At 53.2% G+C, this 19,997-nt stretch overlaps 5 protein-coding genes across 5 annotated transcripts; 3 read left to right on the plus strand and 2 right to left on the minus strand.

Moving 5' to 3' along the window:
- Positions 1-320: 320 nt before the first annotated feature.
- A1O3_09051 (uncharacterized protein) lies at positions 321-1,379 on the plus strand (the record flags this gene model as incomplete). The annotated part of the gene is made up of 2 exons (XM_007739147.1): positions 321-465; positions 520-1,379. 2 exons carry the CDS (start codon positions 321-323, stop codon positions 1,377-1,379), a joined length of 1,005 nt encoding a protein of 334 aa, XP_007737337.1.
- Positions 1,380-3,354: 1,975 nt separating this feature from the next.
- A1O3_09052 (Ras family, other) lies at positions 3,355-4,130 on the minus strand (the record flags this gene model as incomplete). Its single annotated transcript, XM_007739148.1, has 2 exons — positions 3,355-4,005; positions 4,053-4,130. The coding sequence occupies 2 exons, from the start codon at positions 4,128-4,130 to the stop codon at positions 3,355-3,357; spliced, it is 729 nt and encodes a 242-aa protein (XP_007737338.1).
- Positions 4,131-8,625: 4,495 nt separating this feature from the next.
- Positions 8,626-10,136, plus strand: A1O3_09053 (glutathione S-transferase; the record flags this gene model as incomplete). The annotated part of the gene is made up of 3 exons (XM_007739149.1): positions 8,626-8,637; positions 8,687-8,833; positions 8,892-10,136. 3 exons carry the CDS (start codon positions 8,626-8,628, stop codon positions 10,134-10,136), a joined length of 1,404 nt encoding a protein of 467 aa, XP_007737339.1.
- A 293-nt stretch (positions 10,137-10,429) lies between these two features.
- On the minus strand, positions 10,430-11,230 carry A1O3_09054 (2-haloacid dehalogenase; the record flags this gene model as incomplete). The annotated part of the gene is made up of 1 exon (XM_007739150.1): positions 10,430-11,230. One exon carries the CDS (start codon positions 11,228-11,230, stop codon positions 10,430-10,432), a length of 801 nt encoding a protein of 266 aa, XP_007737340.1.
- Positions 11,231-14,396: 3,166 nt separating this feature from the next.
- A1O3_09055 (uncharacterized protein) lies at positions 14,397-18,311 on the plus strand (the record flags this gene model as incomplete). Its single annotated transcript, XM_007739151.1, has 2 exons — positions 14,397-17,304; positions 17,353-18,311. 2 exons carry the CDS (start codon positions 14,397-14,399, stop codon positions 18,309-18,311), a joined length of 3,867 nt encoding a protein of 1,288 aa, XP_007737341.1.
- Positions 18,312-19,997: the final 1,686 nt, after the last annotated feature.

The raw sequence follows: 19,997 nt of genomic DNA on the forward strand, positions 1-19,997 counted from the left end.
TAACCTGTCAGGTCAATACATACCCAGCTACATATTATGCTGTCAGACAGGTCGGTCTCTGTGCCAACTCTTATCCTCCTCCACTGTGCGTCATCACGTCAACAAACCATCAGTCTGAGGGCTTTACGAGACCTCAGATCACCCGGTATCAGAACATTCTACAGGCACGGCGGCCGTCTGCTGCGCAACTAGCCGCCACCAACCTACGTGGTGCTCTCCTGAGCGAGATCCCGGCTCCGCTGGATCCAAAACTATGGTCCCTTCATGTGACAGTTTCAATCCAAGCTTCCTCAGACTGCAACACGATTCATCAATATACCATGGCCACTTCATATCACACTCGCAATGGCCGTACAAGCAAAAGAGGCGCTTTTGTAGACGGGATCTGGCACTGCGACTGTCAACCACGTCTCCCTGCCGATAAGTTGCAGACCAAGAATGGAGGAAAGAATCACGGCAGGTGGTGTGGGTGGATTGATTCCTGGATTCGCTTGTTGTACTAACTTGGGCGCTTCCTAGTCTATACATGCCAGAAACCACAGCACAAACGCTGCAACTTCTTCCTCTGGAACGACGATGCCAAAATCCGTGAAGAAGGCGCCGTCTTGAATAACTCTCGTTCAGAGCCACTTGCTCAACCGCACACTCCCCGAAAGACCGCATCTAATGCGCTTCCCCCGACACCGGACACAAGGCCCAAGTCGACCACTCCATTCCTGCCGCGAGATACTACTCCATCGAAAGCGCACCACGATGAGAGCTTTGATTGGTCCTCCAGCAATGATGAAGAGCTGCTTCAGGCCGAACAAACTGTCTTATCACATAAGCCCCTTTTCGAAACTCCAAAGAAGGCGCCTCGAACGAATCTGCTGACATCTCCGGGGAAAAGGACCTTTGAGCAGACAGTGGGACAGAAAGCCACGGGTGAAGAGACCTGGCCGTTGAGCGACGATGTTTTCACCACCCCGACAACATCACACAGGTCAGGCGGATCAGGCTTGCTCTCACCCACCAATACTCCTGCTCGGGGACCCTCACAGCTCTTCCTCCCCGAATCGGAACCGTCGACGCTTGCCTCTGAGGTGCTGACTTTACTGGCCGGTTCCCACATCAGCTCTAAGGTTGAGAAGGAGCTGGTGGATCTTCTCAACAGACATGACTTGCGCACACAAGGCATCATCAAAGGCCGAGATATTTCTCGGCTGGCTGTCCAATCAAAAGAGCAGAAGATAATCGAGCTTCAAGCTCGGATTTCTACCCTCGAAGCCGAAAAAGAGACAAACCGCAGAGTCATTACTTACCTAAAACAAGACATCGCAACTTCCCCACGAAAGGGTAGACCCAAGGGATCTACTCCTGCCCGTCACTCCGACGTGTGAATATTGGCGTACACCGAAAAGCATTGACCCATGCCGCCGAATGGCAGAGATCGGAACCGAGGCCACTCATAGGAAAGCGGCTCGGGCCAGTTAAATTTGCTTTCCACGTACAGATCTGCATTAAAGTCGTCGCTGCCAGAGTCGCGTGGCGAGAGCTAGCAAAGCAGATCATGGCCAGCAATCTGAATGATCACCTACTTCGACATGACCAGGCACCGCGTAAAGTGACGGCATGGAAACCTGAGGGATGTTTGGAATTGGTACCGTCTTTAAAGCAGAACATGTTGCCAGTTTATGCTGGCTAATCGATTCAGAGATACCCATGCCTACAGTGAGGAGGCTCACGGTTCCGTCTCTCCAGGGGTCTGGTACGGAGTGTCTGTATACTCAGTATTACAGTATTCGCACCGTGGGCAGCAGAATCGGACCGGAATTCTCCTTACATTCACACTCACACTCACAAGCCGCCGCCGGTTCTTGAGTACAGGTACAGCAGTGGGCCTCACTATTACTGTCCAAGACATGCTGGATTCAAGATTGGGGGCGCTAGGCACGGGCACTGACCAAACCGTACGGCCGCACACTCTGTACGGAGTACATGCCTACCTACCTACGTAGCTACCTAGCTACTGGGCAGAAAGGAAGCTCACAATATCAGACTATACGGAGTACTGTTGACCGGGACCTCGTCAGGAGGTACTGTATGTCCTCCGTCTAGAGTGGGCAATCAATGTAATTGACAATGCGGTCCCGGCGACTGTCTGACCTACCTACAGAGTACCTAGGCGACTACTACATACCTATATACGTACATTATTACGGAGTACATACATAATAGCTGTATATAGACACTCCGTCCAGGCTGTCACCATCCGTTCGCTCTGCAAATCCTAGCCGGTAGGCAGTAGGGAGTAGACGGGATCAAAACTAGACTCATGGGTCGGTCGTGTACTTTCCCCCTTTGCACGTACGTAGGTATCAAGCGCGCATACACACTTATACACATACAGCATCTGCAGGTGCTTAGTAGTCGGGCCTCACCTCTAGGTACCTACACATAGGAATGCGCCCTGAATGGCAAATAATAACACAGAGTACTCCGTAAGGGTGGGCGACTTAGAGCCAAACGAGTAGTGGCTACAGACGATGTGATATGGTGGTACGAGTACCTACGATCGCTCCCTCGGCCATGGATCCCCCCATTTCTCTAGAGTCTACTCCGTACTCCGTACACCGTTCCGGGCCGAGAGCACTACCGCAGACAACCCTCCCATGGTTGGCTGGCAATGGCTGCAGTGTCCGGTCCGTGCTGGCCTCACCTCGCCGGCCCGAGGACCATCACATCGCATCGCCCACATTGCGTTACCAGTCCCAGCGTGAACACCTCCCACAAGCGATGTCGTTCTATGAGGGCGATTGACCGAACCATACCACACCCAAACCTGCGCAGGCTGCCACACATACGAAAGCTTGGATCGCTAAGCTGCTCACCAGCTCGTTTGAAGCGTCACCCCCTCCTCGTGATGTACTCGGACCCAAAGTCCAGTTCCAAGCTGCCGAAAAATGCCCGTTCCTTTTCTGCTGTGCCCACATCTGCGTGTGCTCGCTATTGCCGGTCCATTGTGTTGTGCATCAGTGTGAGTGGCATGCTACTGGTAAAATCTAGGTACAGCTCTGCTGATGCGCCATCTTGGTCCTGTTGCTGGGAGTCAACGCTGGTATCCGATCCGAGAGAAACCCATCCTGATCGTGCACCGACTTATGAAACTCCTCGTCATATTACCAGATCGCGTAGTAAGAGAAGTCATGTAGTTGTTCAAATAATGGGACCGTATGTTTGAGAAGGACGGCATAAATTTAAGGATGCAAGCCGCTTCTGCAGCAGAGATGGCAGGTCGCGCTCTCTATAGCGTTATATATTCATAATTCATTTTCGACGACCATCCATTGCGAGTATAACGTGGTCTAGTGGCAATCATAAAATCACGCACTTGCTGCTTCGCTTCTTACTATGTTCGCGATAGATTCGTTGGTGATCTGTATCGTAATTGTTCCGCAGGCCGGGAGAAGATGCGTAGTTGGTCGCTTTGCGATCGATCTGTTTCACGGGGAATTGTCGTTGTCTTCTCAGTTGCCGAACAACATCATAGAATGCCTTTTCCACGTTGATGCAGTTCTTGGCAGATGCCTCGACGAATTCACACCCCAACTCTCTCGCCAGTGCCTGGCCCTCTTGAGAGGACACCTCGCGTTCATGGTGCTTATCACTTTTGTTGCCGACCAGCATGACTGGCACAGGGCCGGCGTACATGGCCGATCCAGCCATCTGTGCGGGAAGATAATTCGCTCCGGTGGGCGAGTTGGGATGTCCCGATTCTTTGACCCGCTGTACTTGCGCATGAAACTTTTGTATCCTGGTGAACGAGTTTCTCGAAGTAATGCTGTACACCAGGATGAAGCCTTCGCCGTCTCGAATCCACTGATCGCGAAGAGCGGTGTATTCTTCCTGGCCGGCAGTATCTAAGACTTCCAGCATGCACGCCTGTTGGTCTATCATGACCTGTTTGCGATAAGAGTCCTCGATAGTAGGATCGTAGCTCTCCACGAAATGGTTGAGACATAACTGCTCGAGTCAGCGAAACAGGCAGGAAACGGGGTCCAAGGCAGACACACCTGTATGGTAAGGGCTGTTTTCCCAACACCGCCATCTCCCAGCACCACGAGTTTATATAAGGTCATTTTACCCGCCATGATGTGTGCCAGTCCTCGATGCCAAGGTTGGGTGGTGGATTGAATCTAAGTCCTGCTGTGAAAGTACCACGAAGATGGTCTTAGCACATGGAAAGGCCTTGATGCATTCGACCTGACGGGTAGGAGCAGCTGCGTCGAACAACCAAGCACTGAACACTTTGTGGATTGAAGGCGCGTGGGGTGAGATTCTAGACCGGGAAAGAACCACAGTTGCGTCGCGGCGTTGGAGGGGCTGTACAGGCGTCTGACTAGTGGCTGTGTGTTTTTCTCTTTCTTAACCCTGCTTTCGAATGAGGCTGAACTCAGGCGGGGGCATCTGCTGCCCAAGTAGGGTATCCCTCGGTTTCGTTCGTTGGCGACTGTAGTCCTTGCCGGATATATGGGGAAGAGGCGGAGTGGTTGAGAGGTTCGAGGGGTCGAATTCTGATCGTTTGAATATCTTGGGGGGTTGTATCTGCGCCCGTTGCAGGAATGCGGAGGCAAAGCGCTCCGAACTGAACAGGGGACGAGCGGCGTGAAGAAGTACTGTAGGAATGGAAGAGGAGGTTCTCAGACGAATAGTCGTTCAACGAGGAGGGCGCTGCGAGAGGATCTACTGGTTGGATGGACGCTGGGGTAGAGTTGCTGATCTGCCTGCGCCTCGGAACTGGCCTTGGAGAGGGCGGAGGAACGACAGACAGCGGGCGGAACCGCGTTGGATGAGGTCCGAATGACGATGACGGTGAATTGGCTGGCAAGGGCAGATTCGCAACCGGACAACTGATGAAGCGTTGCAAAGAAGAAACAGCGTTCTTGTTCGGACGATGATGAAGTGGTCTGTGCCCTTCTCTGCGGTTGCTCTCTGGCACTGCAGTGCGAGTGGATACAAGATGGATACAAGAGAGATTCGGTGAACGGTGGCTCTCACAATAATAATGGATATACAGATCCAGAGGAGGTGGACCACTCTGAGTAGTTGGACTAGTAGAGAGCACGGATACTCTGGAGTCTGTATATTATTATTGTTGATCGAGACTGTTGATAGACAACCAAGGGGAAGGTCGATTGCGTTTTTCTGACCCTGTGCTAAGGCTTCCTCCCTCCTGGCCCTCAGGCTTGGATGATGCTTGCACACCTAAAGGCAATTAACGGGCAGAGTATCCGTACAGTACCTGGAGCTTGGAAAAGTCAAGGGACTAGGTGCGTCTAGCGCAGTGACTGTGCCAACCCAGGGGCTCTAAGGCCCCTAAGCCACAGGGCAGGGCAGGGAACGAGGTAGTTGTGCTACTACTAGTAGTAGTAGCTGGTTCAAGTTAGACACCTAGGTAGGTACCTTAGGTACCCATCTATCATACCGACGGACCACAGTCGAGTCGACCACGTCCTGTGAGTATGTGTAGGTGGTAGGCACCTATAGGATCACATATGATCTAGCCAGGAAAGCAGGTCGCAGTCGGGTTGCGTGCACCCCCGTCGAGCTTGGGGAATCTATCGTATCGCTTGTATGCCAGGATGTAGTGTAACGTGGGCAGAAAGAACCATGTCGCTCGCAGTTGCAGTTGCAGTTGCGGGCACTGGCAACTGTCACCGCCCCTGCCCCTCTCCCTCCGAGTTCTACCTTATCCGTACATGCTAACTTCTGAGCACCAAACAACCAAGGTTGGCACCACGGAGCATTGACCGGAAAACTGACCACTCCCAGGCCTTACCAAAGCAAGCCCTTGTCCAAGCCCCCAAGCCCACAGCGCCCACTCGCCTGGAATGGGTCCTAACGGTGGCATGGATTCGTGGGTCTCGTCGTCCAGCACAATAGTGGTGGTGGTGGTGGTGGTGGTGGTGGGTGGTAGTAGTATGTTAGCACATGCCGGGTCAACAGCCAACCCCATGTCAAAACCCTCGGTCTACGGTTCCCTCGTTGCTCACTCTGTTACCGTTGCAAAAGACGCACCCAGGAGTGTAAGAACACAGTGTGCAGTAAGTAGTCGTTGACGAACAAGTCTGAGGCCTGCTCCTGAAAGGCCCGAGCCCTGAGCCCTCGACTCGATGTGGTGCTTCAGTACTCCGTACTCCGGACTAGTCGTAGGCAATGGTTAGTTCTCCAACCGCCAAGCGTTCTTCCCACTTGCCGAGCGACTACCTGCCGGTGGTTAGTGCTGAGCACGCCTATGCTGCGACCGTCTCCCGTCTCTCAGCCCAGAGGATGGATACCGCCTGTAGTTGACCCAACACCGGTGAATATTATGTACAGAGTACGAAGGACATACAGTACGGAGTACGGATACATACCTAGGGACTGCGATATCGTTGACACCTACAGGACAACACCGCTAGGCAGAATACTCCGTACGCAACAAAGTACTCCGCACCTCCAAGTTGTCCATAAGTCCTCCAGGCCACGCCCGCTTCCCCATACCTTTTGAGAAGGTGCCGGAGGCAACTGCCAGCTGGTAAAAAGGAAGAGAAATAGTGACTTCCATGGAAATCATGCCTTTGCTGGCAGCTCGAGGCGAACGAAAGATCCGCGCAGGAGTGGACGCGACTACTCACCTGCACGGGATGATCTATGTAGTATGTACCCGTTCCTCCTTGCGTAGGTTCCCACCGGCACTCCATTCCTTCATTTTCAACTCGCCCATCCAATGGCCTGGGCATCCCTCGTATAGGATAGACACTCCGTACTCCGCCCACCGCCTCGGTTCGATCCTTGGCCTCGTCCTGCAGGATGGCGGCGCCACATGGCGATAACGCGGGAAAAGACAAGCACAAGAATGCAATGGACTAATCGGCGTGAGCGGAACATGAAACAGATTCATACCGCCAGCGTGTGTCTTCCGACAGGGCCACGTCGGGGAATGCAGAGTATAGGCTGGCTACACGGACCGTCTACCACCTCGATGGCTTGGAAGTTGACATCCGTAAACAGGTATGCGTTCAGCAGCTATGGTTCCTTGATCCGGCCGCAGATCGACGAGCTGGAAAGAAGGCCCACACGAGGCTTCGAGCGGGTGACCGAGCACTGCAAGTTCCCACGCGGCCACGGGGGTCTTGATGCAGGGTTACAGTACGTTCCAGGATTGTGCAGCCTGACAAGGCCCTCTCCCCCTCGCCTGATAAGATACAGATACTGGGACGATAAGCTCGTGGTTTTCTTTGACAAATCTGAACCAGGGTCGCGCCGCAGGCATGGACAGCTATCAGAAGCATGTTTGCTTTGATCTGCGCCGCGGTGAAGGCGGGAGGCTATCTGAAGAGACCAATTGTACGTCATTCTATCTTCATATCTTATTAAAGAGTGAAGATTGGGTCGCCCGGCCTACACACTCGAGTTGACAAAAGCCTCAGCAGTAGACGCCGAGCCTATGGTACTTTGGGTGCACATTCGTCATCGGGCAGTGCCTGGCATTCAATGGCTCACAATATCGCACAGAGCATGCCCACGGACGAAAGCATCTTCCGTGCTATGCATGTATTCATTTATTTGCCTGGTGAAATTGGCCACGGCCTCTTGCCTTGCATGGGCCAATTTGAAGCTCGCGAGTAGTTGGACGAGCAGAAGGAAATATCAACTCTCTCAGACAAGAAGAGGCTTCTACAGATATTCCAACAGCAGGCGACTCGCAGCTTACTGGTGGTCGAGGGTTGACTTGCTTGGACTCAGTAGTATGCCAGAGGAGTCCAACTTGTACAACCGCAAGGCTGAGGTGACTATATTCTATATTCATTAACAGAGGTGGATCAGTCTAAGTCTGGACAACGTCAAACATGCACCCAACATGCACTTGAAGATCTGTCCTACAACACATCAAGTTGATGGTGGTTATGACACCACCACTAGCTATCGGTCAGGCCAATTGTGGCACAGATATCCGCATATAACGGTGGCTCCTCGTCATTTTGCTCCTAGCTTTTATTTCCATTCTGAAGAGGCATATGTTTGGCATGTAGGCTCTTCTCTGGAAACTTCCACGCCTGGGAGAAGAAGGTATGGCTGTTCTTATTAACGACATCACAGAGCATCATACTTACCTCCGAACGGAGTACACCGTCTTCCAGTAATACTTCTGTGCTTCTGTGCTTCTGTGCTTCTGTGCTTCTGTGCTTCTGTGCTTCTGTGCTTCTGTGCTTCTGTGCTTCCAATAATAGGTTCGTACTTAAGGTACAATGGCGTCATGGCCGGTGGTGGTACGAATCGCCGCAACCCACCATGCAAAGCTGACCGTCAGCTTGTGTTACGAGAACACGGCTGAGCAACGACGAGCGAGTGTGTGACTACCTAAGTAACTTCGCCGTCAGATTCAAAGTCCTTCTCCTCTGAGTATTCAAGTGTCATCCCAGTTTCGACGACTCGCGACATCTCTTTCGGTCTTGTCTCCCACGAAGTCGCTCCGTGCATCGACCGCGGTCGCCACTGTGCTCCCCTCAGTCCAAAGATATACCTTTCTTCCACGCCGCTGGGCCTTCACCTTTTGTCTCCACGGGATAGTAGTATCATCCCTTCAGCCCCTACAGTTGAATCATGGCAGACACAGTAAGTTTTTGCCGTTGGCGATCCAGGCACCGTATTGACCCCCCACCAGCGTCCGATCCATAAACATGAAGACGATGACGGCCACTTTCGACGGAAAGACAGCGTCTTCCGTAATTGGATCTCGAAAGAACCTGGTGCGAGATTTGCTCCTGAACCCCATCGGTACGCCATCTATGCAAACCTGGGATGTCCGTGGGTAGGAACGTTCCTAAACTCCCTCTGCCAGCCCTCGAGTTGACGCTTAATGCCTGCAGGCCCACCGTGCCATCCTTGTCCGCGCCCTCAAGTCCCTCGACCCCTTCATTCAACTCATTCTGACCGATGTCGACCTGACCGAGAAGGGCTGGCTGTTCACAGGCCGTAACGGTTCTCCGCCCCATGACCCACTGTATGGCTTTACGGCTTTGAAGCAGCTCTACCTCAAAGCCGATCCGGAGTACACCGGCCGGTACACGGTCCCAGTACTCTGGGACAAGAAGACGGAAACGATCGTGAACAACGAATCCGCTGAGATCATACGCATGCTGTATGACTCGTTTGACGAGTTTCTGGAGCCAGACCTACGTGAACTTAACAAACCCGGTGGTGGCTTCTACCCACCTCATCTCCGCAAGGAAATCGATTCCCTGAACGATTGGGTCTACAACACAGTCAACAACGGCGTGTACAAGTGCGGGCTGGCAACCTCCCAGGAAGCCTATGACTCCAACATCTACCCGCTGTTCAAGTCCCTGGACAGGCTGGAAGCACACCTTGCCGACCCGGCCCACCAGCCCTACCTGTTTGGCGAACAGATTACCGAAGCGGATATCAGGCTATACACCACGCTTGCTCGCTTCGACGTCGCCTACCACGGCATATTCCAGTGCAATCTGAAGACGATTCGGCATGATTACCCTCGTTTGTCGAGATGGCTGCGAAACCTCTATTGGGACGAATCCGAGCGGACGAACGGGGGTGTCTTTAAGAAGCTTACCTTCTTCGAAATTTACAAATATGCCTATTTACACACCAAAGTGCGCCAGCTTAACGGTGGTAACACTGGTGGCATACCCCTCGTCATTGCTAGGGGACCTTTGCCGGATATTGAACCACTCACCGATGAGGAGGAGCACGAGCTCATCAACGGCGCCACCAGGAGGTTCACCGGCCTTAAAATTGACTCCAATGCTACGCCTGTGAGTCCCAGCAGCCACAATCCTTTTTCCGCCCAGGGTGAAAAAGGCGGAATGGGTGTCATTTTCGGTGCAGACATCGACTCCCCTGCGGACGAGTTGGCAAGCAAACCCACGACGACCACGACAACAGTCGGCTCGCCCTCAACCACCCAAGGTGATGAAGATGACGCCAGCTTGGGGTTCGACGAGAACGGCGAGTTCCATTCCAACCGCGTCATCAAGCGCCGCACCACACATAGCGATGAGAATGCCAAGTGGTACAAGGAGGCAAAGAAGGCCGAGAAGAAAATGGGTGCCCCGGCTGTGCATCTAGCCTTGTAGCTTCGCCGCTGTGAGATGCGCAAGAAAGTGACGCTCTGATATGCCAGGGCTGGGAGGACATGTGCTTACTGAGAGCGAACAAAGGGGGCGAGGGAGTCGTCTTTGGTTCAGACCAAATCATACAAGTCAGGGGCCCGATTCCAAAACAAAAACTGTTGTCGATTTACGAATCTCATACGGATGCTCCAAAAGTCCTACGGTGGTGATCTTTTATGGAGGTTTCTGCCTGAACGCTCTCGCAGCTAACGTGTTCTTCTTTACTTCGCGTAAATGGCCAAGGTTCTGTCATCTCCTCACTGTAGCCCAAATCTTTTGGCAACCTCGAGAAAACCACCGACGTCGTCGTTTAGGTCTATCCATAAATCAACCCAGCTACTAGCCCTTGCCTTGGCAACATCATCCTTTGACCATGCCTCCTCTTTGGGTCTCTCAATATAAATCGTCTGATAACCACAGCCGTGGGCGGCCTTTAAGTCTCCTAAATGAGCAGCTACTAGAGCACATTCTTTGGGCTGCAACCCCAGTTTCTTCGCCGCGCCAAGATAGACACTCGGATGGGGCTTGTAGGCGCCAAAGTCCTCGGCAGATATGATGTGTGTGTATGGAAGGGAGCCATGTCTTGCCAGGTCCGAGAGAAGACTCGTGTTCCCGTTGCTGAGGGTAGCAGTCTGAAACTTTCGGTTCAAAAGTCCCAGGCCCGAAGCAGAGTCGGGCCAGGGGTCTAGAAAGTGCCATATCATACTTATCTTCTGGACTTCTTCCTCAGTCCACAACCCGTCAAGCCCATGGTCTATAAGGATCTTGTGGAGTGCTTCGACATGGTGCTGGTCCACCGTTTTGAACTTGCCCTTGTCCCTGGCCGAAGGGTCGTAGGTTCGGGTGAAATGATGGTAAGACTCCCGCCACAGTTGGGCTACGGCTGGCCAGGAGATATCCGAAGCTGCGGTCCGGACCGTGCTGGGAATGGAGCGGATGGAGGAATTGAGGGCTTCGGACGCAGAGGCCGAGAGGTGATCAGTCACAGTGCTGCGCCAGTCGACAACTGTCCCGAAGACATCGGTTAGGAGAGCCTTTGGCGGGTTGTCTGTCGACATTTCTCGTAGCCTGTTGAGAAGGGAGTTGGGAGGAGTTATTGGCTCGGGTTAATGCTGCACCAGAGTATTTGCAGAAAGAGGGCAACGAGAAGGAAATGAATGGAGCTATGTAGCCATGTTGCCTCATGAGCAGACCATCCACGGCGGCTGTACGTGACCGTGCCCAGACTGCGTTGGTACGTATCATTATTGCGTGATGACGTCTCTTCCGCGACCCGGTTCCGGTTACCTAAGTTTGCCAGTGAAGGGACCGAGGCAGGCAGGCACCGTGGGATAAGGGACATCTCGGTAAGGGACCAAGTTGACAGCTCGGGATCATCCCGCCTGGGGTTTGGGGCACTCTGGACTTGGAGCTTGCCAGGCTGCCCATGGTTGACTCCAGACTCTTGGGATCGACAACTTGAGCAGCACATCAGACATTGATAATGGCCTGCTTCGTCAAAACCCACGACATCGCTGCGGGTAGTCTAGATTACCAGACCTCTGATGCATTCTATGGCCCCAAGTGAGCAAGAATCAAGAAGCGGCCGACGTGAGACAACCATGGCCCTTTCTAGCACATCTACCGATGGAACTCTGTGCATTCGAGCTGTCAAGCCTATATACTAATTACGGAGACCGACTGGCACACTGATGCACGCCACAAAGCCACACGACAAGATATGTAACGGTGAAGGCGAAAAGTGTGGTTTGAGACCTCAACGGACGTGATGAACCAGGCCGCACATGCAGATGACAGTTGTTGATAGACGGTCGGGCCGGGGAACCGTTACAGTGATACAGGCCTAAATTGTGATGGGATTTTTGACAGGCGAATGCAATCAAAGCAGAGCTGGGCAGGACTAAACAGAGGACAGGCTTTTCCTGTGAGACGTACGGATAGTGGTACGGATAAGTGGAAGCTGACGGGGGATTTCTAGTGTACTCCAGGCTGCACCTATTCCGTAGGCAGACTTAGACTGTCCAGTGTCTATGCAAGCACAAGTCGACGACTTTCTTACCGAAGCCGTAGATTATCGTGATAAGCATCTCTATTCGCGTTGGACTAGCATCACCTATAATTTACCTAAGTACTAGATGCGATACTACGGTTCTGCAAGCGAGAGTGCAAGCAGGCATTGACATGATGATCAAGAAGAGTGGGAACCGTTCATGCTCGAAGGCGAAGAACCGAAGGTCTAAGGAGTCTTTCGGTCGAGGCGCAGAACAGGGACACTGGACACTGGACAGGGGGTGCCCGTGGTTGTCACTTCACACTTCACGGTTGATGCATGTGCCCGAAAGACCAGAGCCTCACATGTGCTCCGTACTCGTCCTGTTCTGGGCGTTGAAAGAGAAACCATACTCCCAGGTCGCCTCATCTTTTCATCTGGACGTGAATGGCTCCTAAGGTGATCAGCTTTCCACGTGAGTTTGACGGTCGATATGATGATGATGATTGAAGGGATCAGATCGAAAACATGATAGACAGGGCGTGGAGCACTGTAAAAAGCTGGAAATTTGACGGTATCCTTTGGCCCTCTCAGCACGAGCCTAAGCACTCAAAGGGAAAAGGCGGATGCCTCGGGCCCTGAGAAATCCTCCGGCGGCGGGGACCGTGAAACACGCTTGTGCCTGTGATGGATCCCCGAGGTTCTGCTTTAGCGTGTCGTATGGGGACCGCTAGAGAGGCCAAAGGCCAACCCAGGGACCTATCCAGGGACCTCCAGCAGGTGTGTCACAGGCGCAGTGGCCGTGGTGGCCGTAGCTGTTGTAGGTACGCGAGTGGTATGGAGTACCTAATGGTAGGCACCCTAGGACCTAAGGACCAAGGCCAGTAAGCAATCTGTCACTGGGAGCTGCCCGAACGGCCGGCCCGTTTCCGAACCTGGAGCAGCTTCGACCCCCCGGACAGTGGACACCCTTTACCTGCGGAAGCCCAATGATTGCTGATCGCTGATCGATGCTGCCTTGGTCGAGCTGAAGCTGCGGACTCAGTACTGCCCGCTTCTCACACCTGAATTGAAGTTGGGGTCTTCCCTGCGCTCACCTCGTTCTTTCTCTCATCCTGCGCCTTTTGACGTCGTGTTCAGTCGGAGTGGCTTCTCTTGCGATATTTTCTTGCACGCCCAAGAACTGGATCAAAGACAGCTCAGCTTCAACACCACCAGGTGTTGGTGCCTCAAAAGTTGATATGCCTCTCCGCAGCTTCGACGCCACCAAAGCCCGCCCATCTTCCTAGTCCTACCGGATCTCTGGGATGTCGCTGGTCGGGCCCGCCTTCGCTTCTTCTCTTCCAGACGACGGACGAGCTTTTCACACCACTGGCCTAGATTGTCTCTCTCTCTGCCTCACTCCCTCCACTCCACTCTTGCAATGCCTGGCCACCAAGCCTTCCTCGTTTACCCTCTGTCATGCCCCTGAACAATGAAAGTCCCCCGGCCCATGTGCCCTGCAATCCAATCATTCCCCTGGCCATGCATGTGCCTGCGCCAGCTCCACGGCCCCGCCTCAGACGCGACCAAGACAGGAAAGAAAAGAGACGAGCGTCACTCAAGCCGGACAGGCCTGGAGGAGGCCTCCCCCAAGTGAAGTTTAGCATTGTCGCTCTCGTATTGATGGTCTCTCGCTGCCATCAATCCTCAGATGTAGTACGCATCTAGAGACTAGATGAGGGATATCGTTCCAAAATTGACAAGGTTCTCCTGTCTCTCTGTCACCCCTCGTGAATAGCCTCGACTGTGCGCGCGACGTATGACATGAACCCTCATATCCTGTCTATTGTCTCGTCAGTCTGCATCCTGCATTAAACGCTGTACGTCGACAATCTTGGGCGCCAGTTAAGCCAACATTTACAAGCAGATGTTGAACTCCAGAATCTTGGATTAGATGGTTGTCACAGTTCAAAGCATGCACCCTTCTTCACAGCATGGCCCCGATTGCTTCTGAATAGGCGTATCGAACAGTCGACCGGTTCTCGATTCAAGCAAGAGATCCGACATCTCAACGCCAAAGCAGTCATTGGAGTATGCCCTACCAGGACCCAGGACTGGTTTGAGCCCTCGTGGCACAACAGTGATCGTTTGAAATGGAGTCTGAAGCGGGCTACTCCCTGCCTTCACCAACAGATACTCCTTACCGCTCCCCGTCCAGCTCGGAATCCCCCCGATCCCGGCACTCAAAGGACATGTCGACATCATCCACGCCGCCGCCCCTGCCTGACGAGCGAGCCCACAAACGACGAAGCAACGAATCTATTGATCCTGCTCTCGACGAAAACATATCCCCCCTCGACCCGAGAAGATTTACTCCCACCCTCCATGCCTCGTTAGTCTCGGAAATTCTATCTTTGCGGCGGGATCTGGAGAGCCGGACAAATGACATCGAAAAGTTGGAAATCAGCCTGCATACGGCCCAAACTCAAAATGAGGTCCTCAACAACACTCTGTTGCAGTCCAACAAGGAGACCAGGTCAGTCAAGCGACAGATGCAACTGCTTGAAGGCGGAACCCTGTCGGCTCTCAACGAATTGGCCAAGGAGCGCGATGACGCCTTGGGCGATGTTTCCGACCTTCGCCGGCGTCTTGAACAAAGTCAGAGTCGAAGCAGATATCAGGAAGAAGCCACCGAAAGAACTCAGGCGATGTGGGAAAAAGATAAAGAAGCATGGCTTGCGGAGAGGCGACGTTTAGAGACCAAGGTCCATATTGCCGAAGGTCGCCTCAAAGTCGTGCTGAGCGAAGTTGCAAATGCCCAGAATCAGGCGCCTCCAGGCTCCCCGACAGAACGCACATGTCACAGCCGCAATAGTATATTGGAAAGTCCCAGCAAAGGCTCAATACTAACTCGACGAGGTCGAAGGCACAGCGCCGCCTCAGTCAACAGTGACACCCACGGAGGTCGGGTTTCGGTACTGAGTTTCCACAACGGCATCTCGGTAAACCTAGCGGACGAGCTCGCCTTCGATGAGCTGGAGGAGGACGTGGCCCATGCTCATGACGCTGAAGATGGACGCATCTCCCCAGATGCCCTGCCAGAAGAACAAATCCGGCCCGCCTCAAGTCTATCCCTCAAAGCCCGGAAGGTTTTGGGGCTGTCCATGGACTTCGAAGACTTTGAACGCAACGATAGCCCTGAGCGTGATCGGCCCGCCCTCTTAAGGATGGATGGAGTCCGCCACAGGACGAGTGTGCAATATGTAGATACAGCCATCCAATTTTCGCCACCTCCGTCTCCATGGCCCACAGCCGATATGCGGTCGAAGTTGAACGCGTCGCGACCTGCAGATGTTCAGCTCGGCTATGTCAAGCAACCCAACGTTACCCTAGGTCCTGCTAGTCCCCCTGAGAATGGCGACATTCATTGGGGACGGCAGCGACCTGTTATGGTCTCATCCGCCTGTCAAACCATCGAGGCTCTTCCAAGTCCACCTTTGACACCCGAAAAGGGCAATATTGCGCTAGCTACAATCCCCGAAAATGTCTTGGAAAGGATCGAAAGCACCACCGTCGGCACTCAGACAGAACCGACCGGCCTTGGACTCGACAACTATGGCCACAAACACACGGAAAGTGAAGAAACGGTGGACCTCAAGATTCCCCTGATTGCAATCATACCTCCGGGATCGAGACCTGCCACACCTGAAACAAATGTCGTGCTACCACCCAGAACCAAGAGCGCAGGTACCCAGGTCAGCAATCAGTCCCTTGGCATCTATCGATCAACTTCCATGCAGACAGAAGAGATTCGAGTCGACAAAAGAGCCATTGTCCCACCCTCCGAAATGCCACCACCTCCGTTGTCGACTCACTTCAGGCCACCAATCTCGTCTCGGGCCATGCCTCCCCCAATTCCCCGAACGAGAGTGTCCCCTGCGACATCCATGTTCGCTTCCAGACGTACGATGGCTGGGCCGTCAAAAGCGCCCCCCCTGAACGATAATGGTCCTTTGGCACGGGACTTTGCTTCAAATGCGCCACGTCCGGTCAGATCGAGCAGTATGTTTGCTGGATTTGACGATGACAATGAGAACCGTGATGACCTTTTCGGCCAAGACACTTTGCAGGACGACGACATTTTTAGTCGCCCAACGGCCAAATTTGTGCTCAAATCCGGTAAACTGGTGGCCCAAGACTCCGCTTTGGAGGATATCGGCGAAAGCGTGGCAGTCACCGCCGGCGAGGCGGCGGCCCTCGAGAATCTTCGACTATCCGAAGACAGCTTACCCCCTGATCTGAAAGCCATCCTGTTCCAGTCTCGAACGAGTCCACGTCGAAGTACGCAACGACAGAACACGAGCATGAAGTTGAAGAGAGTCCCGTCCTCTAGAGCGAACAACATGCGAAGAGCTGCCCTCATATCGAGCGGAACTGCCGCGCATCAGTCTTCTCATTCCCAATCTACAACCGGTTCTTTTGACAGCAACAACCCCCCTCCTTTCCCCGTGCCTTTGCGATACAGCTCGGCGAGGGTTGGCAAGTCGGTCAGTGAAGGTGGAAGAAGTTCACCTGGCAGTAGCAATGCATCACCCACCAAACGACCAAAGAATAGATTTGCCAAACCCATGTTGCGAAAGGCCAGGTCGGGCCCAGCGATCTCCCCTCACTCTCAGGCGCGTAGAGCCCGCAGTCGGTCTCCTCCTCTGGACCCGCGAGTGTCAATCGTTCCAGAAATGCCTAGTTTCCAGATGCCGACAACGACGGCTTCCCCGTTTGTAATGCAAACTTCCGACACCCCCCGTGAAGCAAGTGCACCTCGTCCATCCATTGCCACCGGGCCGGGTCGGATGGGAACACACACCAAGACGAACTCTGATGCGGTTTCTATGCAGCAGACTTCTGTGGTTGATTCGATTGCGCAGACCATGGTCGGTGAATGGATGTACAAATATGTGAGAAGGCGAAAGTCATTCGGAGTTAGCGACAAGACGGAGTTCGATACAAACAAGAGTGTGGAAGAACTGTCTCAGAATGTGACAAATAATGGTGTGCGCCACAAGCGATGGGTCTGGCTTGCCCCCTATGAACGTGCTGTCATGTGGAGCAGCAAACAACCAATTTCTGGTACAGCGTTGATGGGCAAAAGCGGTCGGAAACGTAAGTCAAGCTGGATGTGTCGAATTTTACATACTAATTCCTGACCAGTGACCATCAAATCGGTCCTTGATGTCAAAGATGACAATCCTATGCCAAAAGGAGCCATCTCGGGTCGCCACTTCAATAGGTCTATTTTGATCTTGACCCCCCAACGAGCTCTGAAATTTACGGCCACGTCCCAGGACCGCCATTATGTTTGGCTGACAGCTCTGTCGTTTCTCTCGCATTCACCTCTCAGTATGAATGAGCTGACAGCCATCCCACCCCCGCCTCCCATGCCCGAACATGAAGCGTCAAACCTACCTGCCCCGTCTCTTGCAGGTTCACTTCGACGACGACCGATTCGCGATTCCATTCGCGTCGCGAAAAATGCTGTCAAATCCGGTACCAGCCACAGGTCATTCACGACGGACGGATCACTGCCAGTACAAGACTCCAGGCCTCCGACTCGAGGTTATTATGATCCGACACATGACCCTGCACTACCACCCACGATTCCGCGCCATTCGCGAAAACGAAGTAATACAGCACCACGAGCACCCCCGAGTTCTTTCAGAAGCTTTTCAACGAAGGATGCCACTCCCAACATACCGGGGCCAGGGTCTACCTATTCACAGAGTGTGCATTCTACCGCTGTCTATTCGTCTGACCGAGGGTTGTACACTCCTAGCCTGGGTATGCAGAGTATAGTAAGCAGTCGACGAGGTAGCGAGGCTAGTGCTTCAGGGCGTCCTCCTATCCCCTCAAATTTCATGGAGAGCACTCAGACCGCAACCATGCGGATGGACGCTTTTATCGACAATAAACCGTCAACATCCTCAAGCCGACCTTCGTTTCATGCCTTGCGATCAGGGCAGTCGAAGAAGAAAGACATGGGGTATTGGGGTTTCGAACAAGGAAGAGACAGCATCAGCCCCGTGGATTCATTGCTTCACAGCGAAATGATGGCTGCAAGTTCCTCTACACGAGGCAGCGTTGAGTCGAGAGATCCGTGGCGAGGATTCTGAAGCAACCTCGACTGATTTTTGTTGGTCCTAAACACCATCCATCTGAAAGCGAGATCTTTTATCGTAATGTGAACGCCAAGGGGCGGAAAACCTTGTACAACAGTTGGATGACAGGACAGAAGTTGGGTATGGGTGGACGACTGGAAGAAGACTGCAGTCCTGCCTCACCCCAAATTAGCCTCCGCCGGAGGGAGCGGACAGCTGGACAGTGGTTAAGACGGGAATGAAAGGCGCAAGCCTATGGAAATGTTTACAGGATGGCCCAAGAGCCAAAGGGATTGCGGCCGTTGTGTCTTTTGTTAGTTTACTTCTGTCTCATACCCCCATTAGCTTCGATTGTTTGGTCTGAAGGCGTTCAAGCGAGTGACCGATCATGTATGGCCTCCTTGGCTTCAAAAGTAATGTCCAGAAGAATGCAGGGGCCACGGATTGGATGAGTGGTACATCTACACTGTATTCTCATCCAACGACTATACTATGTCCATCAATATCCTGGAGCAGAAGAAGCCGAACGACTTCTGTCATTCAATGGTGGAACAGACACGGTCAATAATTAGGTACAACAGGACCAGAGATCTGTGCAATCAAAGGTTGTAATGTGCCCTTCCAACCTTGGCTGGACAAGGCTGTGGTATTAAGGACCACGATTAGCTAAGCAAAATACTGCCAAGCGCAGCGCTCCCGTAGCATCTGGTCAGGCCAGTGACTGCGAGATCAGACATCTCCAACTTACGACGTTCTTTCAGCACCTGTTGGCGACTGTACATTAACACCTTTGTTACACATCCGCGGCTTCTCTACCTTCTGGCCTCTACTACCAGACACATCTCCCACGCTTAGAATATCCACAATCCTTATTATCTGACAAGATGTTGATCAAGTAAGATGGTGTCCTGCCCCGCGATCCGAGACGGATTGATTCACTGACACCGGAACCTCCCAGAGTGCGGACGTTGACTGGAAAGGAAATCGAGCTCGACATCGAAGCGGATTACAAGGTGCGAAATGGATCTGCTACATCCTCCGAGCCCTAGCACACCTACACTCACGAGCCTCGTCTACCACCATACCCCGCAAGCGCTGGTCCTAGATCGGTTCTGCACGACGACCTCGCCCTCAACCTACCCGTGCGGCCGTGCCGTGTTCCGCTATGTCCCTTCCTTCCCTGCCGCAGCCGAGGACGCAAGGTTCATCGGACACATGTACTAATCATAGTCTTTCATTACTCAGGTGTCGAGAATCAAGGAGCGTGTCGAGGAAAAGGAAGGCATTCCGCCCGTCCAGCAGCGGCTGATCTACGGCGGCAAACAAATGTGCGATCGATCCCTTGTGCTTTTTCTTCCTGCGCCCTTTTCACCTACTCTTATGACTTTCTGCCCCGCTTTCCGTCGCCGATCCGGTCTTTCTCTCAGAAGGTCAAACGGATCGACTGGACTGCGAGTGGGTTGGACCCCTGGAGGCGGATCAGAAGAGCTTACGATGATGCACCTTACAGGGCCGACGAAAAGACGGCGGCAGACTATGGTCTCGAAGGCGGAAATACGTTACACTTGGTGCTCGCCTTGAGAGGAGGACGGTGACAGAACAACGCATACGAGACAGGAATGGGAGGTGCCGATGAAACTAACGACCCGTGATTAAGGCGCCCATGAGATCAAGTGAGGCACAGAGAGACACGATCCGTCA

This window comes from Capronia epimyces, assembly GCF_000585565.1.
Source record: "Capronia epimyces CBS 606.96 chromosome Unknown aczIQ-supercont1.9, whole genome shotgun sequence".
In the NCBI taxonomy this organism is placed as follows: Eukaryota; Fungi; Ascomycota; class Eurotiomycetes; order Chaetothyriales; family Herpotrichiellaceae; genus Capronia; species Capronia epimyces.